The sequence below is a fragment of the Vanellus vanellus genome (genome assembly GCF_965231255.1).
Source record: "Vanellus vanellus genome assembly, chromosome: 4".
In the NCBI taxonomy this organism is placed as follows: Eukaryota; Metazoa; Chordata; class Aves; order Charadriiformes; family Charadriidae; genus Vanellus; species Vanellus vanellus.
In genome coordinates, this window is record NC_138909.1 from 63,046,597 (window position 1) to 63,068,107 (window position 21,511).

Here is a 21,511-nt window from a genome sequence, read left to right on the forward strand (position 1 = left end):
TCCAGCAGTCTATTTTTATTCAAAGCAGCCGAGCACTTGACTTCAATGGATCTAAAAACACTCGCGCTTAAGTGCTTTGCTGAATCAGGACGGACTTAAGCACAAATGTAAATGCTGTGCTGAATTGGGGCTCTAAATATGTGGCTTGATTTTAAAAGTGCTGAGAGCCGGCAGGTCTAATTGAAGTCAATGGGAGCTGCGAGATGCTCAGCGTTTCTGAAAATCAGGCCACTCATTGAGGCGCCTGAATCTGATTTCAGGTGCTCAGCTTGCAGCGTTCGCCGTGGGAGAAAATGGTAACCCAGGAGAACAGGCAATGGAAGGGATGATTTCTTAATAAATGAGAACCTGATTTTATGCAATAAACCTTAATAACGTAAAATGAGGGGACGGGAGCAAAAAGCAATACTTTCCTGGAAATCTAATAGAGTGCTTTGTTGCAAGCATCAAAGTGCTATACAAAAATAGGAAATGAATAAACAAATCCAATTAAAAAGCCTAGTAACCGGAGAAATGTTGGGCTAAATTCATGCCTTGTGGAACAGCAGCAACCCTGATGAGGTACATCAGGCACGGATTTGGCCCACTTCATTTTGAGCATCAATTTGATCAGGAGCAGTGAGTCAACAATGCAAAGCCCACACAGCGAAGAACTTCGCTCTACCACCATTGCAAGCCCCGAGCACAAGTGTTTGGCTTAGAAAATGCTAAAAATGCAAACGCTAAACCTTTTTGCAAGTAAAAAAAAAAAACAAAAACCAGCAACGGTAGGAACAGAAATGAGGGGGAGGCTAGTCGTCTTGAGAAAGGCGATTTTTTCAAGTGAATTCAGCAGTCCTCTCTATGTAAAGACCACAAGCAGGCTGCCCACCAGCTGCGTAGGCTGCTCTGCGCCGCTCCTCGCCCCAAGCCTCAGGCACCTTCCGAGGCATGCATGAAGATGAGGAGACTCAGTCATACACTGTTGTCCTCTTGACCCCCAGAGAAGGCTGTAGACACAATGGGATAGGCCTACAGTGCCACGTTGGCTGCCTGTGAACGAACCCTGGGCAAACCAAAGAAAAGCAATTCCTTCCCCTTTTTTACGTGCAGGTGAAGGAGAGGGCTGTGAGCACCCTTTGCCAGCCCCTTGCCCAGCTGTTGCCTGCCCAGTGGCAATGCCGGTGTGGAAGCCCACCATGCTGCACCCGGTACTGTCCGGGAAGGATCCAGAAAACCCATGCTTGTCCAGCCACCTACCTGTCGGATCCTCCCGGCCTGCCTGCCGAGACGGAGAGGCTGGTGAAGGACTCTCATGATGGTGCTTTTTCCTAGTACAGGTATTTATCATCTCAGGATGGAAGGTATCGAATCGACCATTTTGGACTTGTCAGTCCCTACAACCTGCACAACTCAGATCCAAGTAGAAAAGCCCTTACATTCCCCACCCGCTCCTAAGTCGAGCCAGCAGCTCTTAAAACTCCACTGAGCATTTTTCAAAAGTTGTCCTACAAGGTTGATGTCGGCCCTTCAACAGCGTTGGGTACTCACGGCAGAAAGGCAGATAGCACCTTCCTACCATTAAATATATTAAAACTAGTGGTTCCGTCCCCTGCTCAAAGTGCAGTAACGCAGGTGTGATCTGGACTACCATCTGAAATCAATTACAACCATTAGAAAGAGTAGCAGAAAACCCAGTACACAACCAGTCGCGGTGGGGGGGGACCACACCTGTCATTTGTGATAAAAAAGAGAAACAGAAGTGGATTTGAAACATTTGTTTCCCTTTATTTGCTCAGTGAGGCTGATGCGTACTGCACATTAAAAAAAAATAAATCACAGGAATTTTCGTACAATGAATTAAACCACAAAAGTACATGTAGAATTGGCAGGTGGAAAACAGCCCAGCTTGGGCTTAACTAATATCTTGCTTTCCCTGTTCAGCATAGTCCAACCAATAGCTTTACATGTTCACTTACTGCACCAATCTTACAGTAGCTCCATCAGGTCAGTGGTTCACATTATTGAAAATGTCTGTCACATAGGTACAAATTTAGAATCATCACATTATATTACATGGCTATTCTAGGTCATTTATAGATCAGATCTTATACTACAGTGATTGAAGTTCTCATTACAGCCATCAAAAAGGACACATAATCATTACCTACTGTAAGCTTACATCTAAAGGGATGAGAAGAAGGTGTGGTGGTTTTGTGTTTTTTTTTTTTTTTTTTTTCAACTGACCCAAGTATTATACCCCAGAGGCACAAACTTTCCTCTCAGTGTTGCTCTTGGTGATGGCAGCCCAACTGCTTTTCAGAGTAGTTTCACATAGATATTATTCTTCAATTTTAGGCTCCCTCTGTTTGGCTTGGGATCATTTTGGGTTCTGTAGGAATTACTTTCTTACAGCTCTAGGAAAGACCATAGTTTCTAAGTACCAGTTCTGTTACCTGTATTGCAGATGTGGTACTTACCACAGCATGAAAGCAACAGTACAATCTTCATCTAAAAGACACGCAGAGCTATGCTGCAATTTGCCTCCGGTGACAATGTGGTACATGTGCTAATTTGAAACGTTCTTGGGGGAGAAAAAAAGAAAAGGAAACACCGAGTTCATATTTTGATGGGTTACCTACTGCAGTGTCTACAAAGGACACAAATAGCTTTATTCAGCAATCCTAGCTCTATTAATTTCATATGTAATTTGTAAATCCACAGAGGAAAGCCATCTTCAAGATGAGAATGTTTGCCAGGCCAGTGAAAAAAAAAATTGACTCATGTCATTATGCCTGCTTGGTGAAAAACAAATAATCCCCCCCGCAAACCCCACACCAATTTATTCATGTCAGCAATCTAGGGCAAAAGAGAATGTATTTAAAATTTAATCACAGAAATTTAAAGGCAAAATAGGTAATGCATCTGGTCCTTGAACACATAATATGATATACTAAATATTGATTTCTTAAAAATAATTTATTGCTTTTAATATTTTTCTTTACAACAGAAGATACTCAAAATCCAGAAAGGAAAACTGTAAACTTTTAGTTTGGCATTCACACAAAGTTAAAATACCTGCATTTTTAACCTACAGAGCAACAACAAGAATTATGCAGATTAAAGAATGTTACAGTCGTAACACAGAACCTCCGAAAAAGTTCTTTTCTTTTTTTTTTTTTTTTTATTGCTATCTACCTACTGAGAAATAAGAAGCCAAAAAGTCAAGCAAGCATCCGACAGGACAGACAGTGGAATCTCTCAGAACACAATATGCTGGTGATAAAATGAATGCAGCCATCAAAATCAACTGCACTGGCATGGGGGTGGAATCCGTTTTCTAAGATTGGGAGTGGGAGAGGAGATTAAATAGTTTGGTGTGCCATACCTTTAAGAGGAGTCATGAATGCCAAACAGTAATAGAATACCAAATCTATACATTCGCAAGCAAATTCCAAACTTTGCTGATTCAGTCTCGAGACTCCGAGTTCAGATGAAATTCTGATGCTCAGAATAGCAGTAGTTTACTCTTGTGGTTTTTCTCTTTCCTGAAGTTTCTATTTAATTTAGCAGAAGCAATGTCATCAGCAACAATGTCATGGGCACATCTGAGGCCATGCTAGTGCATAGTAAAAAAAAAAAAAAGAAAAAAACCCAAACAACCCACTGCTTCTGCAAAAGCTGAATTTCCAAACGAAGCACTTACTCCAAAAGGACAACCGTCATGCATCCTAGGTATAAAATTTCCACTGGCCTTTTTATTATTTTAGTCATCTCATAATTTATAATAAATAGGATAATTGTAACTGATAAATATGTCTCTTTAGTAAACAAAGGAATGAAGGATCGGTATTTATACAGGATGCATAACTGTAAAAAATATAGTTAAATACCACCATTAAACTCTGCCAATGAAAAGATTACTGGCTTCAAGAACAGTGTTTAGACACAGAATTACTGTAAAAATCATACTGTACTTAGTACCTCAGCATATTTTTATCAAATTAAAATCACAAAAATTAAAACAAAATAGCATTTTAAAAAGATTTTTGACCTCTAGTTCCAAAACTACTGTTGATACATAAAATAAAAACATTTCTTAATGATTACCCATTTGAGAGACTTTACATAAAATTATGGTATCTCCTAGAAAAATTTAGATGAGAAAATTTCACTCCCCTAACAAATTCAGTGTATAAAACTGCAAAAGAAAATCAAGCAATGAGAAAAATGTGGAAAAATACTGCAGAAGTGGTTAATACCTTTTGGGCTAGGATAATTCTTGACAAAATTCTTATATAAGCTCACCAAAGAAGGGATGAATGTGTGCAAAGCGTTTTTGCACTCAGACACACGCGCGCACACGTATACACACGCACACCCTCACCCACACGCTCTTCTTTCTCTTGTTTTTACAATCAAATATATATAAGCGTAAGTTCAGCTTTCTACATATGTTAGTGTACAATAATTGTTTCACCTCATATAATTACATTTGAGTATTCTTGATTAAGAAAAAATCAGCAGTTTTTGAAAAGAAGGCTGCATTTACAGTGCATAGCTGTAACAAAAAAGAACATCGTCATACAGTATGTACATAAATAAAAATACTCCATTTAACATTTGTAAATACTCAACTACTTTAGAGAATGTAGCAAATAAACTATCTGTGCACACACCCAGATAGTTATATCCAACTCTCATTAATAATGTAACACCACGTCCGCTCATTAGAATAAATTGCTGAACAAGCTGCACATTTGACCGTTAACAAGGCTTTGAAAATTTTGCTGTGGAAGATCAACGTTGTAGACATTTACATGGGTGTCAGAATTAAAAGATGAAACTTCAAAATGCTAGGAAAGCTTCAGCCTTTCATTTTCTCTTCTGCAAGGACTGAAAAAAAAAATCCCCACCAAAAAAAACCCCAATGAAAAGTAAAATCTTAAACCAAAGCTAAAACAGATTGTAGGCTTCTGGGACCTGTGGTTTCTTCTGGATTGTCATATTATCACTGTGTTGTGAGAAGAAGCTTCGTTTTAAAAAAAACCCAAACAATGCAGTGTCTGATTCCCAGACATCAGCAGCCATAGTTCTCAAATTTGTCTTTTTTTTGTTTGTTTTTGTTCTTTTTTTGTTAAAATGCAGTATGTACAGATTTTGCAGTTCATCGTTGTACGTGTATCTCTGTGGAACTGCTGCCACGTCTCGTGGTTTGCATCGAACTCGCAAGGAACGCCCGGCTCCCCCGCCACCGATCAGCCACGAAAGCAAAGCTGACACCCATGGACACGCGTGTGCTTACTGGACAGCCATCCTGCCTCTCCACTCGTCGAGCAGCTGTGTTCATGTAAACCATGGTTTTGAACAGAGAGTGTAAAGTAGGAGAAATTCCTAAGTATGACTTTTTTTAATTGTCCGTTATTGAAGGACGTGATGTCCGTGAGGTATTCGCCATCCCTCTGTTTTCCTCAGGTGTGATGCATGTTACCTACGCAGGCTCCGCTGTGCCTCTTTAAGTAAACTATCAAAATCCATGGAGTCATATTTGCTTTTAGTGGAAGCAGGATCAAAATCATCTGAGTTTGAATCTGAAACCCAAAGGATGCGAGTTTAGATAAGAGGCAAGAACCACTAGCAAGTACTTATGTTACGTTCTCTATACAACAGTACAAACAAGGCACTGCAGAAACAATCAACTGCAAGCTTATGGGATGACAAAAGCCCAGAAACTGTCATCAGAGAAGCTTTAGATATGGACAGAGCTTTCTGGTAAGAAGCAGGGCTTAACAAAAGCGGTACGCCATCAGCAGCAGTGGGGGAGATCCACAAATTGCACGTATAGTACATACAGAGCAGGTAAATTCAAACCAGTTTCTCCAAGGACTTGAGCGCTGCCACACTGCTATGTACAGGTCTCAAAGTAGTCCAGATAATCTTGACAGATGCTTTACCCAAAATCCCAACCTTGTTTTGCAACTGTTGTTTTGCAACATGCAATAGCCAAGACTGGCTTCTCCTGAGAAAGGTACTAGGGGATGGTTCTGCAGAAAGCCAGGGCAGCCTGTGGGCAGCGGGCGGGGGACACCGCTGCTTCTGCCTGCCCTGCCTCGCCGTCTTGTCCGAGTCGCTACACCTCCCTGAATCTCTGGTTCTGCTTCCGCGCTGATTTTTGGGGGGTTTGCTTGTTTAGAGTGCGAGCGATTCAGGGCAGGGCCTCTGCACGGCCGTACAAGCAATCTCAAGTGGGCTCCTCGGCTTTTTGCAGCGTATGTGCTAAGTCATAGCAGCAATAATGGGCCGGCTCCTGTGACCTGCGATACCTGCTCCAGCTCTGCCAGCTGCGTAGACACAGACATCAGTCTGTTCCTTGCACAGAGGTGGGATTGTACGACTGTGGTCGTACGGCTCCAGTACGGCAGTTATTGACGTGGCTGCGAGCACCGAACTTCCTTTTGGAGTCATCCCGGCTTAACACTGACTCTCCCCGGCTCCTGTGTCACAGCTCCTTTATGAGAGTGCCCTTTTCTTGCCATTTCATGTGTTGAATTAATCAGAACTCCCCATCTACCACTCTAAGACACACTGTGCATTAAATGTTCATTACAAGTTCTGCTAAGACAATATCTTCTCACAGAGGAGAGGTGTTAAACTTCTGACTACTATTTTCAAGTGTTTTCTTTCTTCTGTACTCAACCCAAAGCTGATTAATTCTCTCTGTCCTTGTACTAGCTCATGAATTTTAAAGTTCATCCTGCCATTTCCTTATGTAGCTCTATCAGATACTCTGCAAAATACAGGGAATGCAGTCTGAAGTACAGAAGCTCAAGCTGTCAGCAGGACAAAGTGAAAATACCCTGCTCACAGATACTCTGGGAATCCCACTCAGTATGGAGAGACCTGCCAGGGAATACTCCCAGCGATGAATTATGTTCAAGAGGGTTCCCTTCAGACAACTTATTTTAAACCCCAGATTTTCTGAGATACAGAGACGACCCTGGCTCCCACTGCTGAAGATAAGTCAAATCAAGCCAAGACTTCAATCTGGTTTTACTGTTTTTATCAGCCTACATTTCAACAAATGCCTTGCTACCTTTTATATTTTCAACATCAACCCTATATCTCTTCAGCAGTCAATTGCCTTTTCTTAGCTTTACATTATCTGTTTAGCCACTGAAGTGAATTATAGCATATTCATTGTGAACAATGCGTATCATCTTTATCATTTATTCTGAAAAGACATCAATTGGTTAGAAAAAATACATCTGTATTCACTTCCTGCATTGTACAAAGCCGAGGGCAGCACATACAAGATTTCATTAGCACTGTGTTACAGGGTTATGAGAGATTTTAATGACTGTGGTCATTTATTCACAAAAAACCCACAATATCTGATTAATATAGATTCAGCAGCAAAACGTCCCTGGCTATGTTATTCAGAAAAGAGTATCTCCCATACCTTTAGTCTATTTATACAGGTATTAGGAAGGGTTTAACATTTAATGAATACTTTACATTTTAAAAGGTAATTAAATTAGAGGTGAGTTTATAATACATTATATTACAGAGGATGTTTTGGTAGTCTGCACGGTCTCTTTATGCATATACTTAACATCAGTATTCCTGCTGTAAGACTTTGAACATCTCCAGACATCCTCACAAGGGGAAGCATCACACCCTGACCCAGAGCATAGGACAGAACCATACATTTTTGCCCAGACAGGACCAGGACAGACCCAGTTGTCTTATCGCAGCCAGTATGCACGCTCGGTACTGGTCTTATCACAGCATACTGGGGTCTGGGGACTGGTGTGTGTACTGCCCCACATCAGTGGGACAGCAAACACCACGAGATTTGCTAAGCTCTCCAGAAGTCCCTGCAAGGAAACACCTTCAGACGTAGATGCTTATGCACGACTTGAGACCCACCAGTTGGAATCTGTGGCCTTTGCAAGACTAAGGGTCAGATCTGGTCACAAGCCCTTCCAGCTTCCAAACCTGAGAATCTATGAATTGTGTTTAAGGAGTGTCTCTGGCGAGTCTTACACATCTACTGCACAACTTATGGCAAAGTAAAAATCATAATGGATTTTTTGGGGTGAGGCATCCACTTTGTTCTCTGTTTATCGCTCATATAAATAAACCAGGCATTAGAACCAAGCAGTCGTAGCATAGCAATGAATAGCAAAGCATGCAGGAGGTTTCTATGATGCTTTCATTTCAATATGGAAATGTATTATTGAATATCTGGCACTTATTTTTGATAACGATGGAAATGGGCTTAAAAAGACTTTTCACAGTCTGAAATATCTGAAAGAAGCCAGCTCAGATTAGAGCTCAGATTAGCAGACTTTTAAACTTCTTGCAGCAACTGAAAACCACTTCCTTTAACCCCCTCCCAATCATTTAAATAACACAAGCAGCAAACAAAAAAGAAGCAAACCCTAAGTCCTCCTGAGTTACAAGGTTCCAGTTATGTACTTTAATTCCCACAGAGCAAAACACCTACCTAGGTCTGCATAGTTAGACTTGCAAAATTGCTTGCGTCCACAGAAGTACAGCTCAAAGTCAGGTTCGTTTGACCTGCGTAAAGTGTATCCATTTTCAAGAGCAGCAAAGGCGTCACAAGTGTAGCGGTAGGTGATGAAACCATAGCTGTCTCTGCAATTGAAAAATACAGTTGTGAGCAAAAGCTGGAAAAAGTTAACGCACATTAGTGTAACCCCTTCCGGAAAGCAAGAACTTGCAGGAGATCCAGCAGTGGAAATGCCAGAAGTACTGCATCCATTTATCAGCATGATTGTCCTGTCATGCAGCTAAATACTTATTTCTGGGACAGGAAATCTCAACTAGAAAGATTAATAAATAAGGATGAAAGAAAATAAATAAGGTTTTGAACTCAGCATGTCATCTGTCACAGCGCTTACATTGGTAACTCCCATACCAGTAATCTTACTGCCATATTTTTTTACATATAGTAGCTCCCAAACAAGAAATAATCTCCAAAGTTCTTACCCATCATCCCGCAAATTTACTGTGCACTCCTCAATTTCACCAAAAACTTCAAACCGGTCCCTCAGTTCTGTTCGGGTTGTGCCAGGTCTGATTTTACCCAGATAAATCACACGACGTTCTTCCTGATGAGAAACAGTAACAGGGAAGGCACGTTTTTAACAAACACGTAATAGAGATGAACCTATACATAACTGCATGCAAATACACACACACATGGATGCGCAGGGAATGCATCATGATAGTAAGAGTCTCTTGTGAAAGACCTACCGCATCTTCCTAGCAAGTGAAATAGTCCTCTCCTGGAAAGCATCTAAGGTATTTAAACAACACTACGTTTGTCAGGTGGTGTGCTCCTGGAAGGCTTCACTGCTTGCTGTCACTGTTCTGCTATACGCTGTCAGACAGCTCCCTTTGTATCCTACCGCACCTTCTTCTCTTCCACCCTTTCGACCCCTTTCCCCCCCAAAGACTGTAAACTCTTTCAAACCAGGAGCTCCCTTTCTCTTGCCATCTATAGAATATTGGGCAAAACCCATATTAGTTGTAGAGTATCATAAAGTAACAAAATAATTGCATAAATGTACCACAGACATAACAAAATGTATTACAAACATAACATTACAAACTCAGATGACTCAATAGCTGATTCATCCTGCAATCAACCGTTCCACCATAATCCATACCTTAAAATAGAGTGAAAACTACTAGGGGTCCAGAAGATTACTTTTATTAAAACAAGGGGGGGGGGGGGGGGGGGGGGGGGGGAAGGCAGCACAAGAAAATATATCCTGTGGTCACCATTACCTTTCTGTTTCTTTGGAAAAAAACCCTGACTGAAGTCACTGATTTTTACAGGCTAGGGTGTTCTTCGACACTTGGAGCAAAGCACCAAAGACTCTTTCAGAACAATCAAGTCATGGTCACATCCTTCCTTCCTGAGTGGAACCACTCAGCAGAATGACAGAAGGACTAGGAAACCCTGTGACAGTCACTTTATGAATTTTTGGATGAACACTGTCCTGAGGGTAGAGCCATTTAGTGAGCTGCAAGCAAAGCAAAAGGCAAAAAGAGATCTTCAAAACACTGACCTTAAGGTAACGGGGGTAAGAAGCACCAGCTACACATGGCTTGGGTGCCCAGCCTTGCTGTCTCAGATTGCCCCTGGCCCGAAGAAGTCTGGCACTACCAGCCCTACTGCTCATCCCTTACACACCCACGCATTCGTCCCATAAATCGAACCACCACCACCACATTCTCAGCTGGCGTAAATCTGTCAGTCAGTGGAGCAATATCAGTTTAAACCATCAGCTTTGGCACCTGAGACTTGCGCAGAATTTAGGTGCCGAATGCTTAAGGAGCTATACTGACTGCTGAGAATTCATGACTATCGTAACCTGGAGGTGCCTAAAGGCTAATGGCACCTCAACTGCGTGATGCAAAAGGCTCTAGGGACCTAAATATAGACTTGCATTCCTGCTCAGAAACATCCTAGCCTGAACAGACAGGTAGCTTATAGTGTTACAATTCAGGTACCGCACGAAACGTATCTTTTCCATGAGTCCCCACAGAGGCATAGGGCACTAGTCCTTCTTGGACCACTGACAACAGCATTGAGATCAGACCAAAACACATGTAGAAACAGAAATGATCCCAATGCCTCCTCTTTACTTGTTTGAGCACTCACTTGAGATAAAGGGACCATCAGAACTCTCAGTTATGGGGGTCCAAAATCTTGCCTCCCTGTTCCCAGGAGAGCACTCTGTTCCCAGGACCTGTTTAATGCAAAATAAATACAAAATTCCTGCAGTGGGAAGCTGAAAGAAACTCCTTCTCACTGGCACACTCAGTCAACTATTTTCCCTGACTTTTCCTGGCCTCAACAAATCTGAGGGGCTCAGATCCAGTTAATTTAAGCTCCTGAGAAAAGAAAGTGAGTTTAAATCTCCAGAAAACAGAGATCCAAGAATCACACACTCCTACCCAAAAGCCCTACACACTAAGGTATGGCAGACGAAGCGACCACTGGAAACACTTGGGTCCTTTATAGCTCCCTGATCAGCCCAGGGGAGTCCCTGGTTGCTGTACGTATGTATATGCTCTCCTTAATCAACGGGATCAGGTAAGTATCTCATTCAGATGCTTGAAACTATTGCCACTTTTAATTATGCAAGGAAACAAGATGACTGCTTTGGTAGTCCTCTACAACCCTGCTGGGACAAACATGTTCATTTTTAAATGTTATGCCTTCCAAAGTGCGTGGTCCAAAAGCTGTCCTTGTTCTCTGCCACAACAATGCATTTTGGAGAAGCTAGCACGGCCAAAAAAAGGACAAGTGCACTCATGGACCGCCATAAATTTAGGGAAGAGGGCTACTTTACAGACAGCTGCTGCTTTTTATCTCTGTCTCTACTGTGCCCCAGTCCAGAAAGTGACCCTCCTGACAGAGGAGTTTGGGTAGGGCTCCTGCAAACTAGGGACTGCGCAGTGCAAGCAACAGAAATCTGCATTTCCTTCATTTCCCTCATTCTAATTCTGCTTACTTTCAGTATGGTTGGGTGCCATAAACTTCAAAACCAGGAAAATCTGCATATGCACAGTAATTACTTTTTCAGACTGTTTTACCAAATCAAGGATTTAGCCGCACTGAAACACTTGATAAGAAACAATTCCATTGATACTTGCTATTGAACCTAAATGACTGACCAGATGGAGCAGAACATAACATAGCAGACTGTCTAATATACTTTAGCTGAGATAATACATCTCGACTGAAAAAACATAATGTTTCACTCACTGACATGGAGATTGTTATATTACAGTGTGATGGAAATAACTATTGCACGCTCTTCCATAAGTCTGTGTGCATGCCTGTGCAATATTTCCTTCTTCTATCCCTCTAATAACCTTTATATCTCTAATATCCCTTTAAGACAACTGTAATAAAACAAAACCGAACAATTAAAAAAAGGCCTGTTAAACTATCATTAAGGGAATAAGTTAAACCTGCAAAATTAAGGAAATTCAAATTTAAAGCTGAAATGCACCATATGTCCTCCAGTGTGCACACATGAGGAGATGTGTTCAAAGTATTTTTTTAAGCAGAGTGCCACGGAGGCACAAGATGCCAGAGAACACAGGATTCATACAGCATTGTCTTTGTCTTGCTTAACTTTGGTTTATTTAAAGCAACTATGAAGAATGTATTTGTATTCACAGAGACACCTGCCTTTTATTCCCGTTAATAAGAAGAGCTACACAAGCCTAACAAGATTACAACATACCTCTAAATGTTAAAGGCCTTTATTTTATAATAAGTTACATGCAGAAGTCCATATGTGCATATTAAGTATGCTTTTTACTGCACTTGTTAGAGGAGATGATATATGACTTGGAAACCTGGAGAACGGCAGAGGAAAGCTTTTGTTTTCAACTTAATGTGGGCAGAGGGAACCTGCAGGAAACTCCAGAAGATACTGTTCATATTTCCCTCCCAAAAGTGCAGATGATTTATTCTGCACCATAAGCTTTAAGTATAGTTCATTGCTTTGCCAAGTAAAAAAAGGAAGAAAGAAGAGTTCAGCCAACTCCCTCAGGCCCAACATGTCTGTCTTCTTTTGGTTTATCTATAGCTCCTTCTCCATAATCTTGCTCTTTCCTCCTTGCAGTAAAAACATTTGAATAGGCAGATGTGGCAGAAAATCTCAGACTGAGAAGCAGTATTTCAAGTCTCAAATGAAAATACTAAAGCATTAGAATGCCAAAACTTGAGAAAACAGGACCAGGATATACCTTACTCATCTACGGGTCAATAAAGGGACGCCTCATCCTGCAAAGTGTTCACTGATGCTAAGGACTTTTTGTCTTGGAAAGGCTTCCTCCAAAACTTTATTTTGTTTCCCCCTCTTCATTCTTAATATTTCATTTCACAAGGAACTAAAGCACAGACCATGAGATGGATTAGCTTTCACATGTTTCTTTGTACTCGGCTCCTTCACCCAACGCTCGTTGGCTTTGCCGGCCCGTGGTGCTGCTAAGCAGGGTCTGCGGGAACTGAAAGCAGCCACTCCAGAGGCAACACCTCATAGTCCTGCTGTCCCCGTTTTCCCTACCGCTTTTGGTCTGCGCATCTGTGGTGCATACATAGTTCACCAAGAGCCAGGTAGTGCTTTATGCGTAGCTAAGAGAAGAAATCCGGGGTCATTCTAAAGCTGGGGTCTGCCACGGGCTTGGCAAAGGCTCTGCCGCTTCCTCCAGCACGGGCGGCTGGCTGGGTGCGAGCCCCGTGCCCGTGTTGCCTTCCATGCCAAGCGAATTCTCTTCCAGTAGAAAGCCATGAAGACTTTTATCCTTAGAGCTGGCGGCCAAATACCACTTTGAAAGTGCAATGGGAATGGTTGGACAGAGTTTAAAAATTAGAAATGTTATGGATGGAAAAAGCCATTAAAGCTTAAGATTCTGATGTAATAACAATAAGAAAAAAATTCTTTAGATTCTGTATTAAAGAAGAATCAGTATGACCTGTGGGCCAGCATGAATGGCAAAAGGAAGAATCACAAAAATGAGAAAAAAAAGGAAGAACGTTGCACAAAATCGTCAAGTGCTACTGTGTGGCTAACTGAGGAGTGAAACAGTTCAGCCACGCTCCATGGTTACGCCTAGTAAAATAACGATGGACCAGTAAACCTCGAGATTTAGGTAATCCGCTTGATACGTTTTCATCAACTCATATAGCAAAGCTAGAGTGCCTGGGATGAAGGCCATCAAGATGAGCAATGACAAAAAAATCCAAACTAAATATACGATGTACATTGGATCTTTCATTAGTGGAAATGCATTCCATTACAGGCTGACTCCGGTTTTAGACTTTAGAGAAACCAAGCACTCATTTATGAAACCACCTTTCTCCTGCCTTCCTGTTGTAGAGCAAATTTATTTTCTTTGAAACCATGTGTTTCTTTCTGCTGCAGTGGCCTCACAGCACGTTTATCTTCTTACACCCATAAGCTCTCTGGGACAGGGACTCTCGATACTTGTCTCATGGAAGCTGTCAGCACTTAGAAATCGAAACTAGTACTGTTAATAGTAGTTTTCTACTCAGAAAAGGTGATTTTGTTATACTTTCTGGCAGCAGCCAGGGCACGCAGTAAATGAGTTGCAGGGAGGATATGACCCTAAGTCAGTATCGTGGCCAGAGCAGCAGCATAGCAGAGATCCAGAACACCAGGCTGCTCCTCAGACAGTTCAACCTCCCAGCCCTGGTGCACCATGTCAATGGGAAACCATGAACTGGTGACTTGAAATGTGCTAACTGTATTTCTGATATCACGCTTTGGAAAGTATTCGCCACGTGATCTAATGAGGTGCCAGTGTAAAAGCCCGCAGAACTCAGAAATTTCCCTGGGGGTATCAGAATAAGAAAGGCGTCCTCGGTCTTCTTGGCAAATCGCTGTGATCTACCTTGGTTAAGGCTTGGATCCCAGTTTCTACCAAGCCCTAAGTAGACTGTCCTGTCCTGCAGTTGCTCCTCAAGTTTCATGATGAATGTGTTTCCACTATGACCTGGTTAGGGTTACAAAGTTTAGTAAGTCTTGGTGGCAGACCATCCTTATGTTCAATGAGGAGCCGTTCTAAAACCAAATGGAGACCCAGTGAAATAAATCAAGATCAAACTAAACTATGCTAACATTTGCTCAGTTAGCAAAGGCATCACAATCAAAAGTATAAATGAACGAATGACAAAAATATTTTTCTTACTCTTTAACTGGAAAATATCTCGTGGGCTCGGCCCATAGTTTTCAAGCGTGACTGCTCAAAATTAAGACCCCAATCCACAAAAAAGGCTCTGAATCTCCAGTAAATGGAGAGAGGAAAAGAAGAAAAGGAAGAGGAGAAGAATATCGCAGTACTTTTTGAAGTCAAGCCACCTGTATATAGCTGTAAGTCTAGATAGGAATTCAGGAATCCATACAGGGAAATGCTAGCCCAGGCTTCTAGCTGATCTGAAGCCACTGCAGCGAAGGCGCTGTGTGCAAGATTGAAGGGACAGCCATTTAAACGCGCTTCCGCCACATAGCATCAGCACAGGCTTCTAAAACAAGCCTCCTCAGCATTCTGCCAATACGCCTTCACGTCTGCCAAAATACAAGCTGCCTGCACAATCAGAGGGCATTGCTGCACATATGGTTTTGACAGATTAAAATATGTGAATTTTTTTCTCATTTCTTTTTCCTAGGTTTCCCACACTTATTGTCACATGGAGACTAATTCTAGATATTGAACCAATAATACCTGATGGCTTTCAGCTCAGTCATAACTTCTGTTCCCTTTTCACTGTGCACCCTTTCTACAACTAACTCCTGAGATCACAGCACACTGCTGCACATGAAGAAAAGCCACCTGTCCTGTGTAACACCTTAGTACTGCGTGATCTTCGGGCCACTTTTTTTGCAGTATCTGGAGGTATGTGGTCATGAATCAATTCTGACAGCACATGAATGGGCTAGAAAAAAATAAAAAAATCCCCAACACAGAGAGCAAAGAAATTTAAATTTATGGGACTGTAGAAAGAGTTCAAGGAAAGAGAGAGGAGATTCTTGTGGCTGAACAATAAATGAGTTGAGGTGAGTCCCTCAAGAAAGAAAAGAGTAACACAGAAGAGACCCATAAGCCAAAAGGAGTAAGAAAAGGAGCACAGAATGCTAGAAATAATACAAATTTTGTCACTGACTTCATGGGATCAGGGCTTTCTTTTCTCTGCTGTCCCCTAACCCCTACTTATTTGCACAGGGAATAAACTGGCATGATTCAATAGAGATTTTTAAAGTAAACGTGCTGATAGACTTCGGGTAAAGGAGTTAGGATTTCATCTACGTCTCCTGCAGCTCTTACACAGGTGATTCGATTTTAAGTTTTTGCCATCTTGTTTATTGATATTTACTTTGTAGTTCCGATTTATTTATGTTTATTAATAAATAATTTCATTAATGAAGTTAATTATCATGACAATGCTCACTTTAGAAAGAAAAGAAATTCAACCTTGGTTTTGAAACATCTAAAATTTTTAACATAGGGAATTACGATGCAGCATATCTAGAGCTTTTTAAGTTTCTTTTCTTTCCTTTTTCCTTTTCTCTTGATTAGCTACTTGCCAAATATTTGTTTGTTTTAAACTAAATCAAAATTTCTACCTCCTCAGCAGGATTCAGGTTTATTTATACCAGTAAGGTACAGTAATTGAGAAGTAGCAAGAAACACCCGTGACAGAGGTCTACCTGAATCTCTAATTTGTGTTAGATCTAAGAGAGAACAGCCAGCGTAAGTTACAATCGCTGGAAGGTAGCGTTCATCTCTAAGCAGATGGAAGCCAGATATTTTAAAACTAACTGCAACAATTGACTTAAATATAGCCCTGTCTGAAGCCAAGGAAAATCATTCCATTGCCTTCACCGAATTTCAGATCAGCACAGCAGAGCATGTTATAGCTCTATATCTCATGCTTTACAAAATACACCTATCACCCACACTTTGTAGATAGGGCACCTGAAGCAGAGAAAAGCGAAATGATTTGATGAAGCTCACTCAGAACAACAGTAGCAGAGACAAAAACCTGAAAATAAAGGTGTCTGTTCCCTCCCAGAACTTCTCGTTGCTGTAGACTACACCAGTCTCCGTCAATCTCTATACACTTCCAGTTCTGTAAGTGTAAGTATTAGGAGAAATGCTGCCAAGCATGTGACAAATCACCTTTTACTACAAAGTCCACTAAAGTCACTGGAAAAAGACCTATTCATTTTGGTGAGTCCTGGACAGAGCACTAAGGGAAAATCTGGAAACTAAGATGAAGTGTCCCAGTCTGCACCAGTTCATGCAAGAGCCAGAGCACAGCCAGGACAGCAGTGAAGGTACAACTGAACAGAAAGAGCAGGACACCGAAAACCAAGCAGACAATGTTAAGGTGAGCTAACAAATGGCCTTAGCAACTACAGGAGGAGTCCAGATTTACAGCAGTTCCCGATTTATCAAAACCATCACGCAGTTGCCAATGGGGAAATAAAAAGGGGCAAAAGCCACCAGTCCATTTAATAGCCATTCTTCTGTCCTATTGCTACAACAGCCAAGAGAGTTGCTCATCCCCACATGGGTATTTCCTTTGCCTCAGGTATTTCAGTTGTTTCACACAGAACACAGACGAACAAAATAATTAAATAATACATATTCATTATGAAAGGGCCAGTGTTAAGTGACATTTTTTAAATTGCACCATGTCTTCAGACTATTTATTTTGCTAAAAATAACTTAAAAATTAACTGAGTCATAGACGGGAAAAAAAAATTAAAATCATGCTTTTGGATCCCACTTTTGAATTCTGCTATCTGCCCCCTCTGTATAAACAATTACAGCTACTATGAAAGTCCAACGATCGGTATGTAAGCTGACTCCTTATATTGTTTATGTAAAAAAACAGAAATATAGACAATAGACATTGATTACTGGCACTCTGGCGGGTGATATATCGTATAAAATGCAGGAGGTTCACTGATACATCTGTGTAAGAAATAGACTGGTTCACTTTTAATTGTTTTTTTCTGGGATTAAACCTTTTTTTAGTAAGGCCTTTGTACCCGTTGACTGTGAAAAACTTGGAGAGTTGCAATTTATAGAACCTGAAAAAATTAATATTGTAACATCGAAACACAAATTGTTATGAAAACATATTTGCCTAAAATTTGAAATACTAAGAAATACACGTAAGTAGATATTTGCATTTTGTTTTTCTTTTATAAGAAAGAAAGAAAATAAAGTCTGAGATGCGGGTTTAGAAATCTGTGAAAAGAAACAGAAATCTATTTCAAAATGTAAGTTATCTTCACAGTGCTTACAATTGCTTTCTGTCTCTGTCTCTCCCTTTGTTTGGCCCTTTCAGATTCCCGTTTTTCATACTCTTTGCGGTATTCTTCCCTCTTCAGTCTTTCATGCTGATATTCCTCATAGCTGTCATATCTAGGAAACATAACTTAGTCATTAAATCAAGCACCCGCATTTGTGACTGTACAACTAGTAATACAACTTCTAGAATGCTTCATTTTCTCTTGAGAACCTGCTGCAAAGCAAACCAAATCCAGGCAAAACGGACTACCTGGGTCTGCGACTGTACGGTGATCTGGATCGCGATCTTGCACGTAAGGGAGAACTTCTGTATGCTCGGTGTCTGCAGTGGCTGGACTCATAATAGCAACAAGATCTGCAGGAAGAAACACATTCACCTCTGTCATTCAGTTTGAATCTATTGACACCATTTTCTACCTCGCTGCCGAACTTACAATTTCTTCTAAGCCACCAGTGAGATTTTCCAGTGACAGTCTGCGATCTCCTACTCAACTAAGGGGCCTCAAGTGATTTCACCCCCCGCCCTTCTGTAATGTTCCTTATTGAGGCTAACACAGAGCAGAGAGTCAGCCACTGTCAACTTCATCTGATAGGGACTGCAGCTAGATTGGCACCGGGCTGCTCGCAGATAATGGGAAAGGTTAGCTGTGTACATCTCTCACCAATTGCTCTGCCGCTGACCTGACTGGCTCCACTCAGAAAGTGTAAACTTGGCAAATTTAAAGGATAATGGCAACAAGTGTTTCTGTAGCAACCCCATAACCTTCAGAGTTAATCAGCTCAGGAGCAATAGAATGAGTTGCACTGGATTAAGTTATTTCTTGGGTTTTTTCTTTCTTTCCTCTAAGTTGCTTTATGTTTTTGCCGTTTTCCTTCTTAATTACGATGACGATACATGAATTTGCTGTACTGTACCTTGAAGAAGATCTGCTACAGGGCGACCTTGATCTCGATCGGGAATATGGAGAACGGGAACAAGACCTGCGTTGAGGAAAGGACCTTGATCTAGAGCGTGTCCTTTGGGATCTTTGAGAAAATAAGGATTTGGGTGGAGACACTGAATCTCTGCATGGAGAGTTAAAAGAAGAGCAAGAAGGCGATACATCAAATAATGAATAGGCTTGTGTCCCATCCCAAGGGTAGCATAGTTTATCACTTTCGTCTTCACTGTCATCAAAGAGACCATCCATTGCTAGTCCTGAATTTATAAACATAGGTAGTTTGGAGAATTGTTCATTACTGTAATCACTGTCCCTCAGTTCTCTGGTCTTATCTGCTTCTTCATCAAAAACAGCTTGGCTGGGGTGACCAAAATGCTTATTCAGTTCAGCCCGAATTTCCTGGTCTTGGAGCTGTTTTCTGTTATTACTGTGGGATTCCTGCTTACTTGTCTGTAAAGTCTCTTTCTTGAAATACTGGTCTTGTTCTAAAGAAGAACAAATCTGACACTGCCACCCAGGTGAAGAATCCTTAAATTCTAGTTGTCTGGAGTCCTGAAGTTCCTGGGATATTTTAATGTGTATTTCCGATTTCGAATTCACAGATTGACAGTAGTCATGGTCACCAAACAGCCGCAAACTGGGCCGTTTTGTCTTTCTCTCCTCATGTCCATTGGACAGTACTGTAGTCTTGCTAAGCTGTGCGTACAGCTCAGACTGTTCTGGACCCTTCTTGATGGGGTTATTTCCTTGAGAACCGGAAGACTCACTATAGCGGGGCTTTTTTGAAGGTGGTACAACAGTCTTGCATGATGACTTCGGCTTAGGTGAAGTCCTAAAAGGATTATCCTGGTTGGCTTTATGAGGAGGGGTCGTAGGTGGAGTTAGGCCTAAGGGGGAAAAAAGGAGGAATGGAATATTTTTAAGCACACGTACAACATTTACAAAGGCAGCTCATGCGCTTCTTTAAAACAGACACAAAGCGAGACCCATTCTATGTCACTTTAACACTACAATTACTGGGAATAAGAGTATTTAGGGTGTGAGACACCAAAGGTCTGGTAACAACAATAGCAACAGTACTAATGCATTGCCATTAATCTTCAGCATCGTTTCTGCCCCTCCCATTCCTTCATGACATCCGCCTCTCTCTCTGTAGATTTTGATAGAAAAGATCAAGAGATAAAAACCAAAAGGCTTTTTTGTTAAAAATCAAAAAGATTTTGATATAAAAATCAAAAGTCAAAAGACTGGCACCATCAAAAGCCTAAAGAAATTAGCCCACAAAAACCTGAAAAAAAGCAAGCCCAGGAAAAATAAATGAGTGCTACCAAAGGACTCTTGGTAGGATGCAGAACTTGAATGCAAGGAAGTACAGCAACTCCACGACTCGACTGCAATGACTCTTTGTCTCCACAGTTCATTAACTTATTAAACCATCGCTAATATATGTATAATACATTCTTGTAAGCATAACTAATACATTTTGCCTGAAATGTGGTTCTGCAACTGAAACCCAAGTGAACAACAGGAAAACTGCAACTGTAACGAACCGTTGCATTTAGAACTAAGTATTAGTGAGAGTCCTGAAGTAGGGAGTCAAAACGAAACAGAGAAGTATTCAAAGATTAAAGATACCACTAACTACCAGGATTGTTCACATAACTGTAATAGGTTATATCACTACGGTGAGACAAAATTGCAGGAGGGACTACAGCCCATTCCAGTCAAAGCTGGGAACTGAAGCAGCATCTTCCAACTATTTTCATAAGGGTAGAATATAACTCTCAATATTTTCTGTAGAAACCATAGAATTTCTTCAGGCTTTACAAAAGGATAACCAGGACATCAGGGCAGAGTAACAGCAAACTGCAGCCACTGTTCAGGAAATAATTACTCTTCAGGAAGGTACTTAGTATGTTATGTTTGAAAAGTTTGCTTCTGTCCAATTGACCCTAACATTATTAAGAAGTATATATGCTTAAAATTAAGCAAATTAGGCCAAGATTAGGGAGCTCTCCTAGATAATCCAGACCATCCTTAAGCACTCCAGAAGCTGATGCTGCCCAAGACTTCTTCTAGCCCGAGCAACGAGCTTTCCACTACTTCCTTAGCAAAAATGAAAAGAGAGGGCAGACACGCTTACAGGAAATGTGTATTTCAGACATGGCTATAACGTTTTCCTTTGTATTTTTAACCACGCAACAGAGCTCAGCAGATCAATGCAAATGGAACATGTTTTACAGTGTTTTGCTGTAAAGAAGGAAAAGCGTCCATCAATGCATAGTGCTCCCTAAGGAGCACAAATGGAGACTGGGAGTCCCATTGCATTAGCTGCAATGAATTTGTTCCAGAAAAAAGAGTAGAAGAACCAAGGCATGAATACTTGATGTGAGAGAGAAGCTTGATTTTGTCTGAATGTTTGGAAAAAATGGTTATGAGCTACCCATGGCTATGTGAAGACTTTGCCTAATGCCACAAATGTCAGGGCAACTGAGGCAAAGATAACGACACCTAAAACACTAGTTACCTCAAATTTGAATTTAATAGTGAAAAAGTTTTGTGCAAATTCATCGCTGTTAAACTATTTCCCATAATTTGAGTCCTCAAATTTTTCTTCTTTCCCCCAAATTCACTTGAATCAACAGTATGTATTTCACACCTCGTCCACCTCCTCACTAACAAGTATTTTT

At 41.1% G+C, this 21,511-nt stretch overlaps 1 protein-coding gene across 1 annotated transcript in view; it reads right to left on the minus strand.

The window, feature by feature from the left end:
* Positions 1-1,769: 1,769 nt before the first annotated feature.
* Positions 1,770-21,511, minus strand: part of PPARGC1A (PPARG coactivator 1 alpha) — a 67,394-nt gene continuing 47,652 nt past the window's right edge. Inside the window, exons 8-13 of the mRNA XM_082481995.1 lie at positions 18,796-19,708; positions 18,131-18,235; positions 17,874-17,994; positions 8,995-9,116; positions 8,489-8,640; positions 1,770-5,570 (exon numbers count right to left, since the gene is read on the minus strand). Coding sequence (XP_082338121.1) covers positions 5,467-5,570; positions 8,489-8,640; positions 8,995-9,116; positions 17,874-17,994; positions 18,131-18,235; positions 18,796-19,708 — 1,517 coding nt within the window. The 3' untranslated portion in view covers positions 1,770-5,466. The remainder of the gene's footprint in view (positions 5,571-8,488; positions 8,641-8,994; positions 9,117-17,873; positions 17,995-18,130; positions 18,236-18,795; positions 19,709-21,511) is intronic.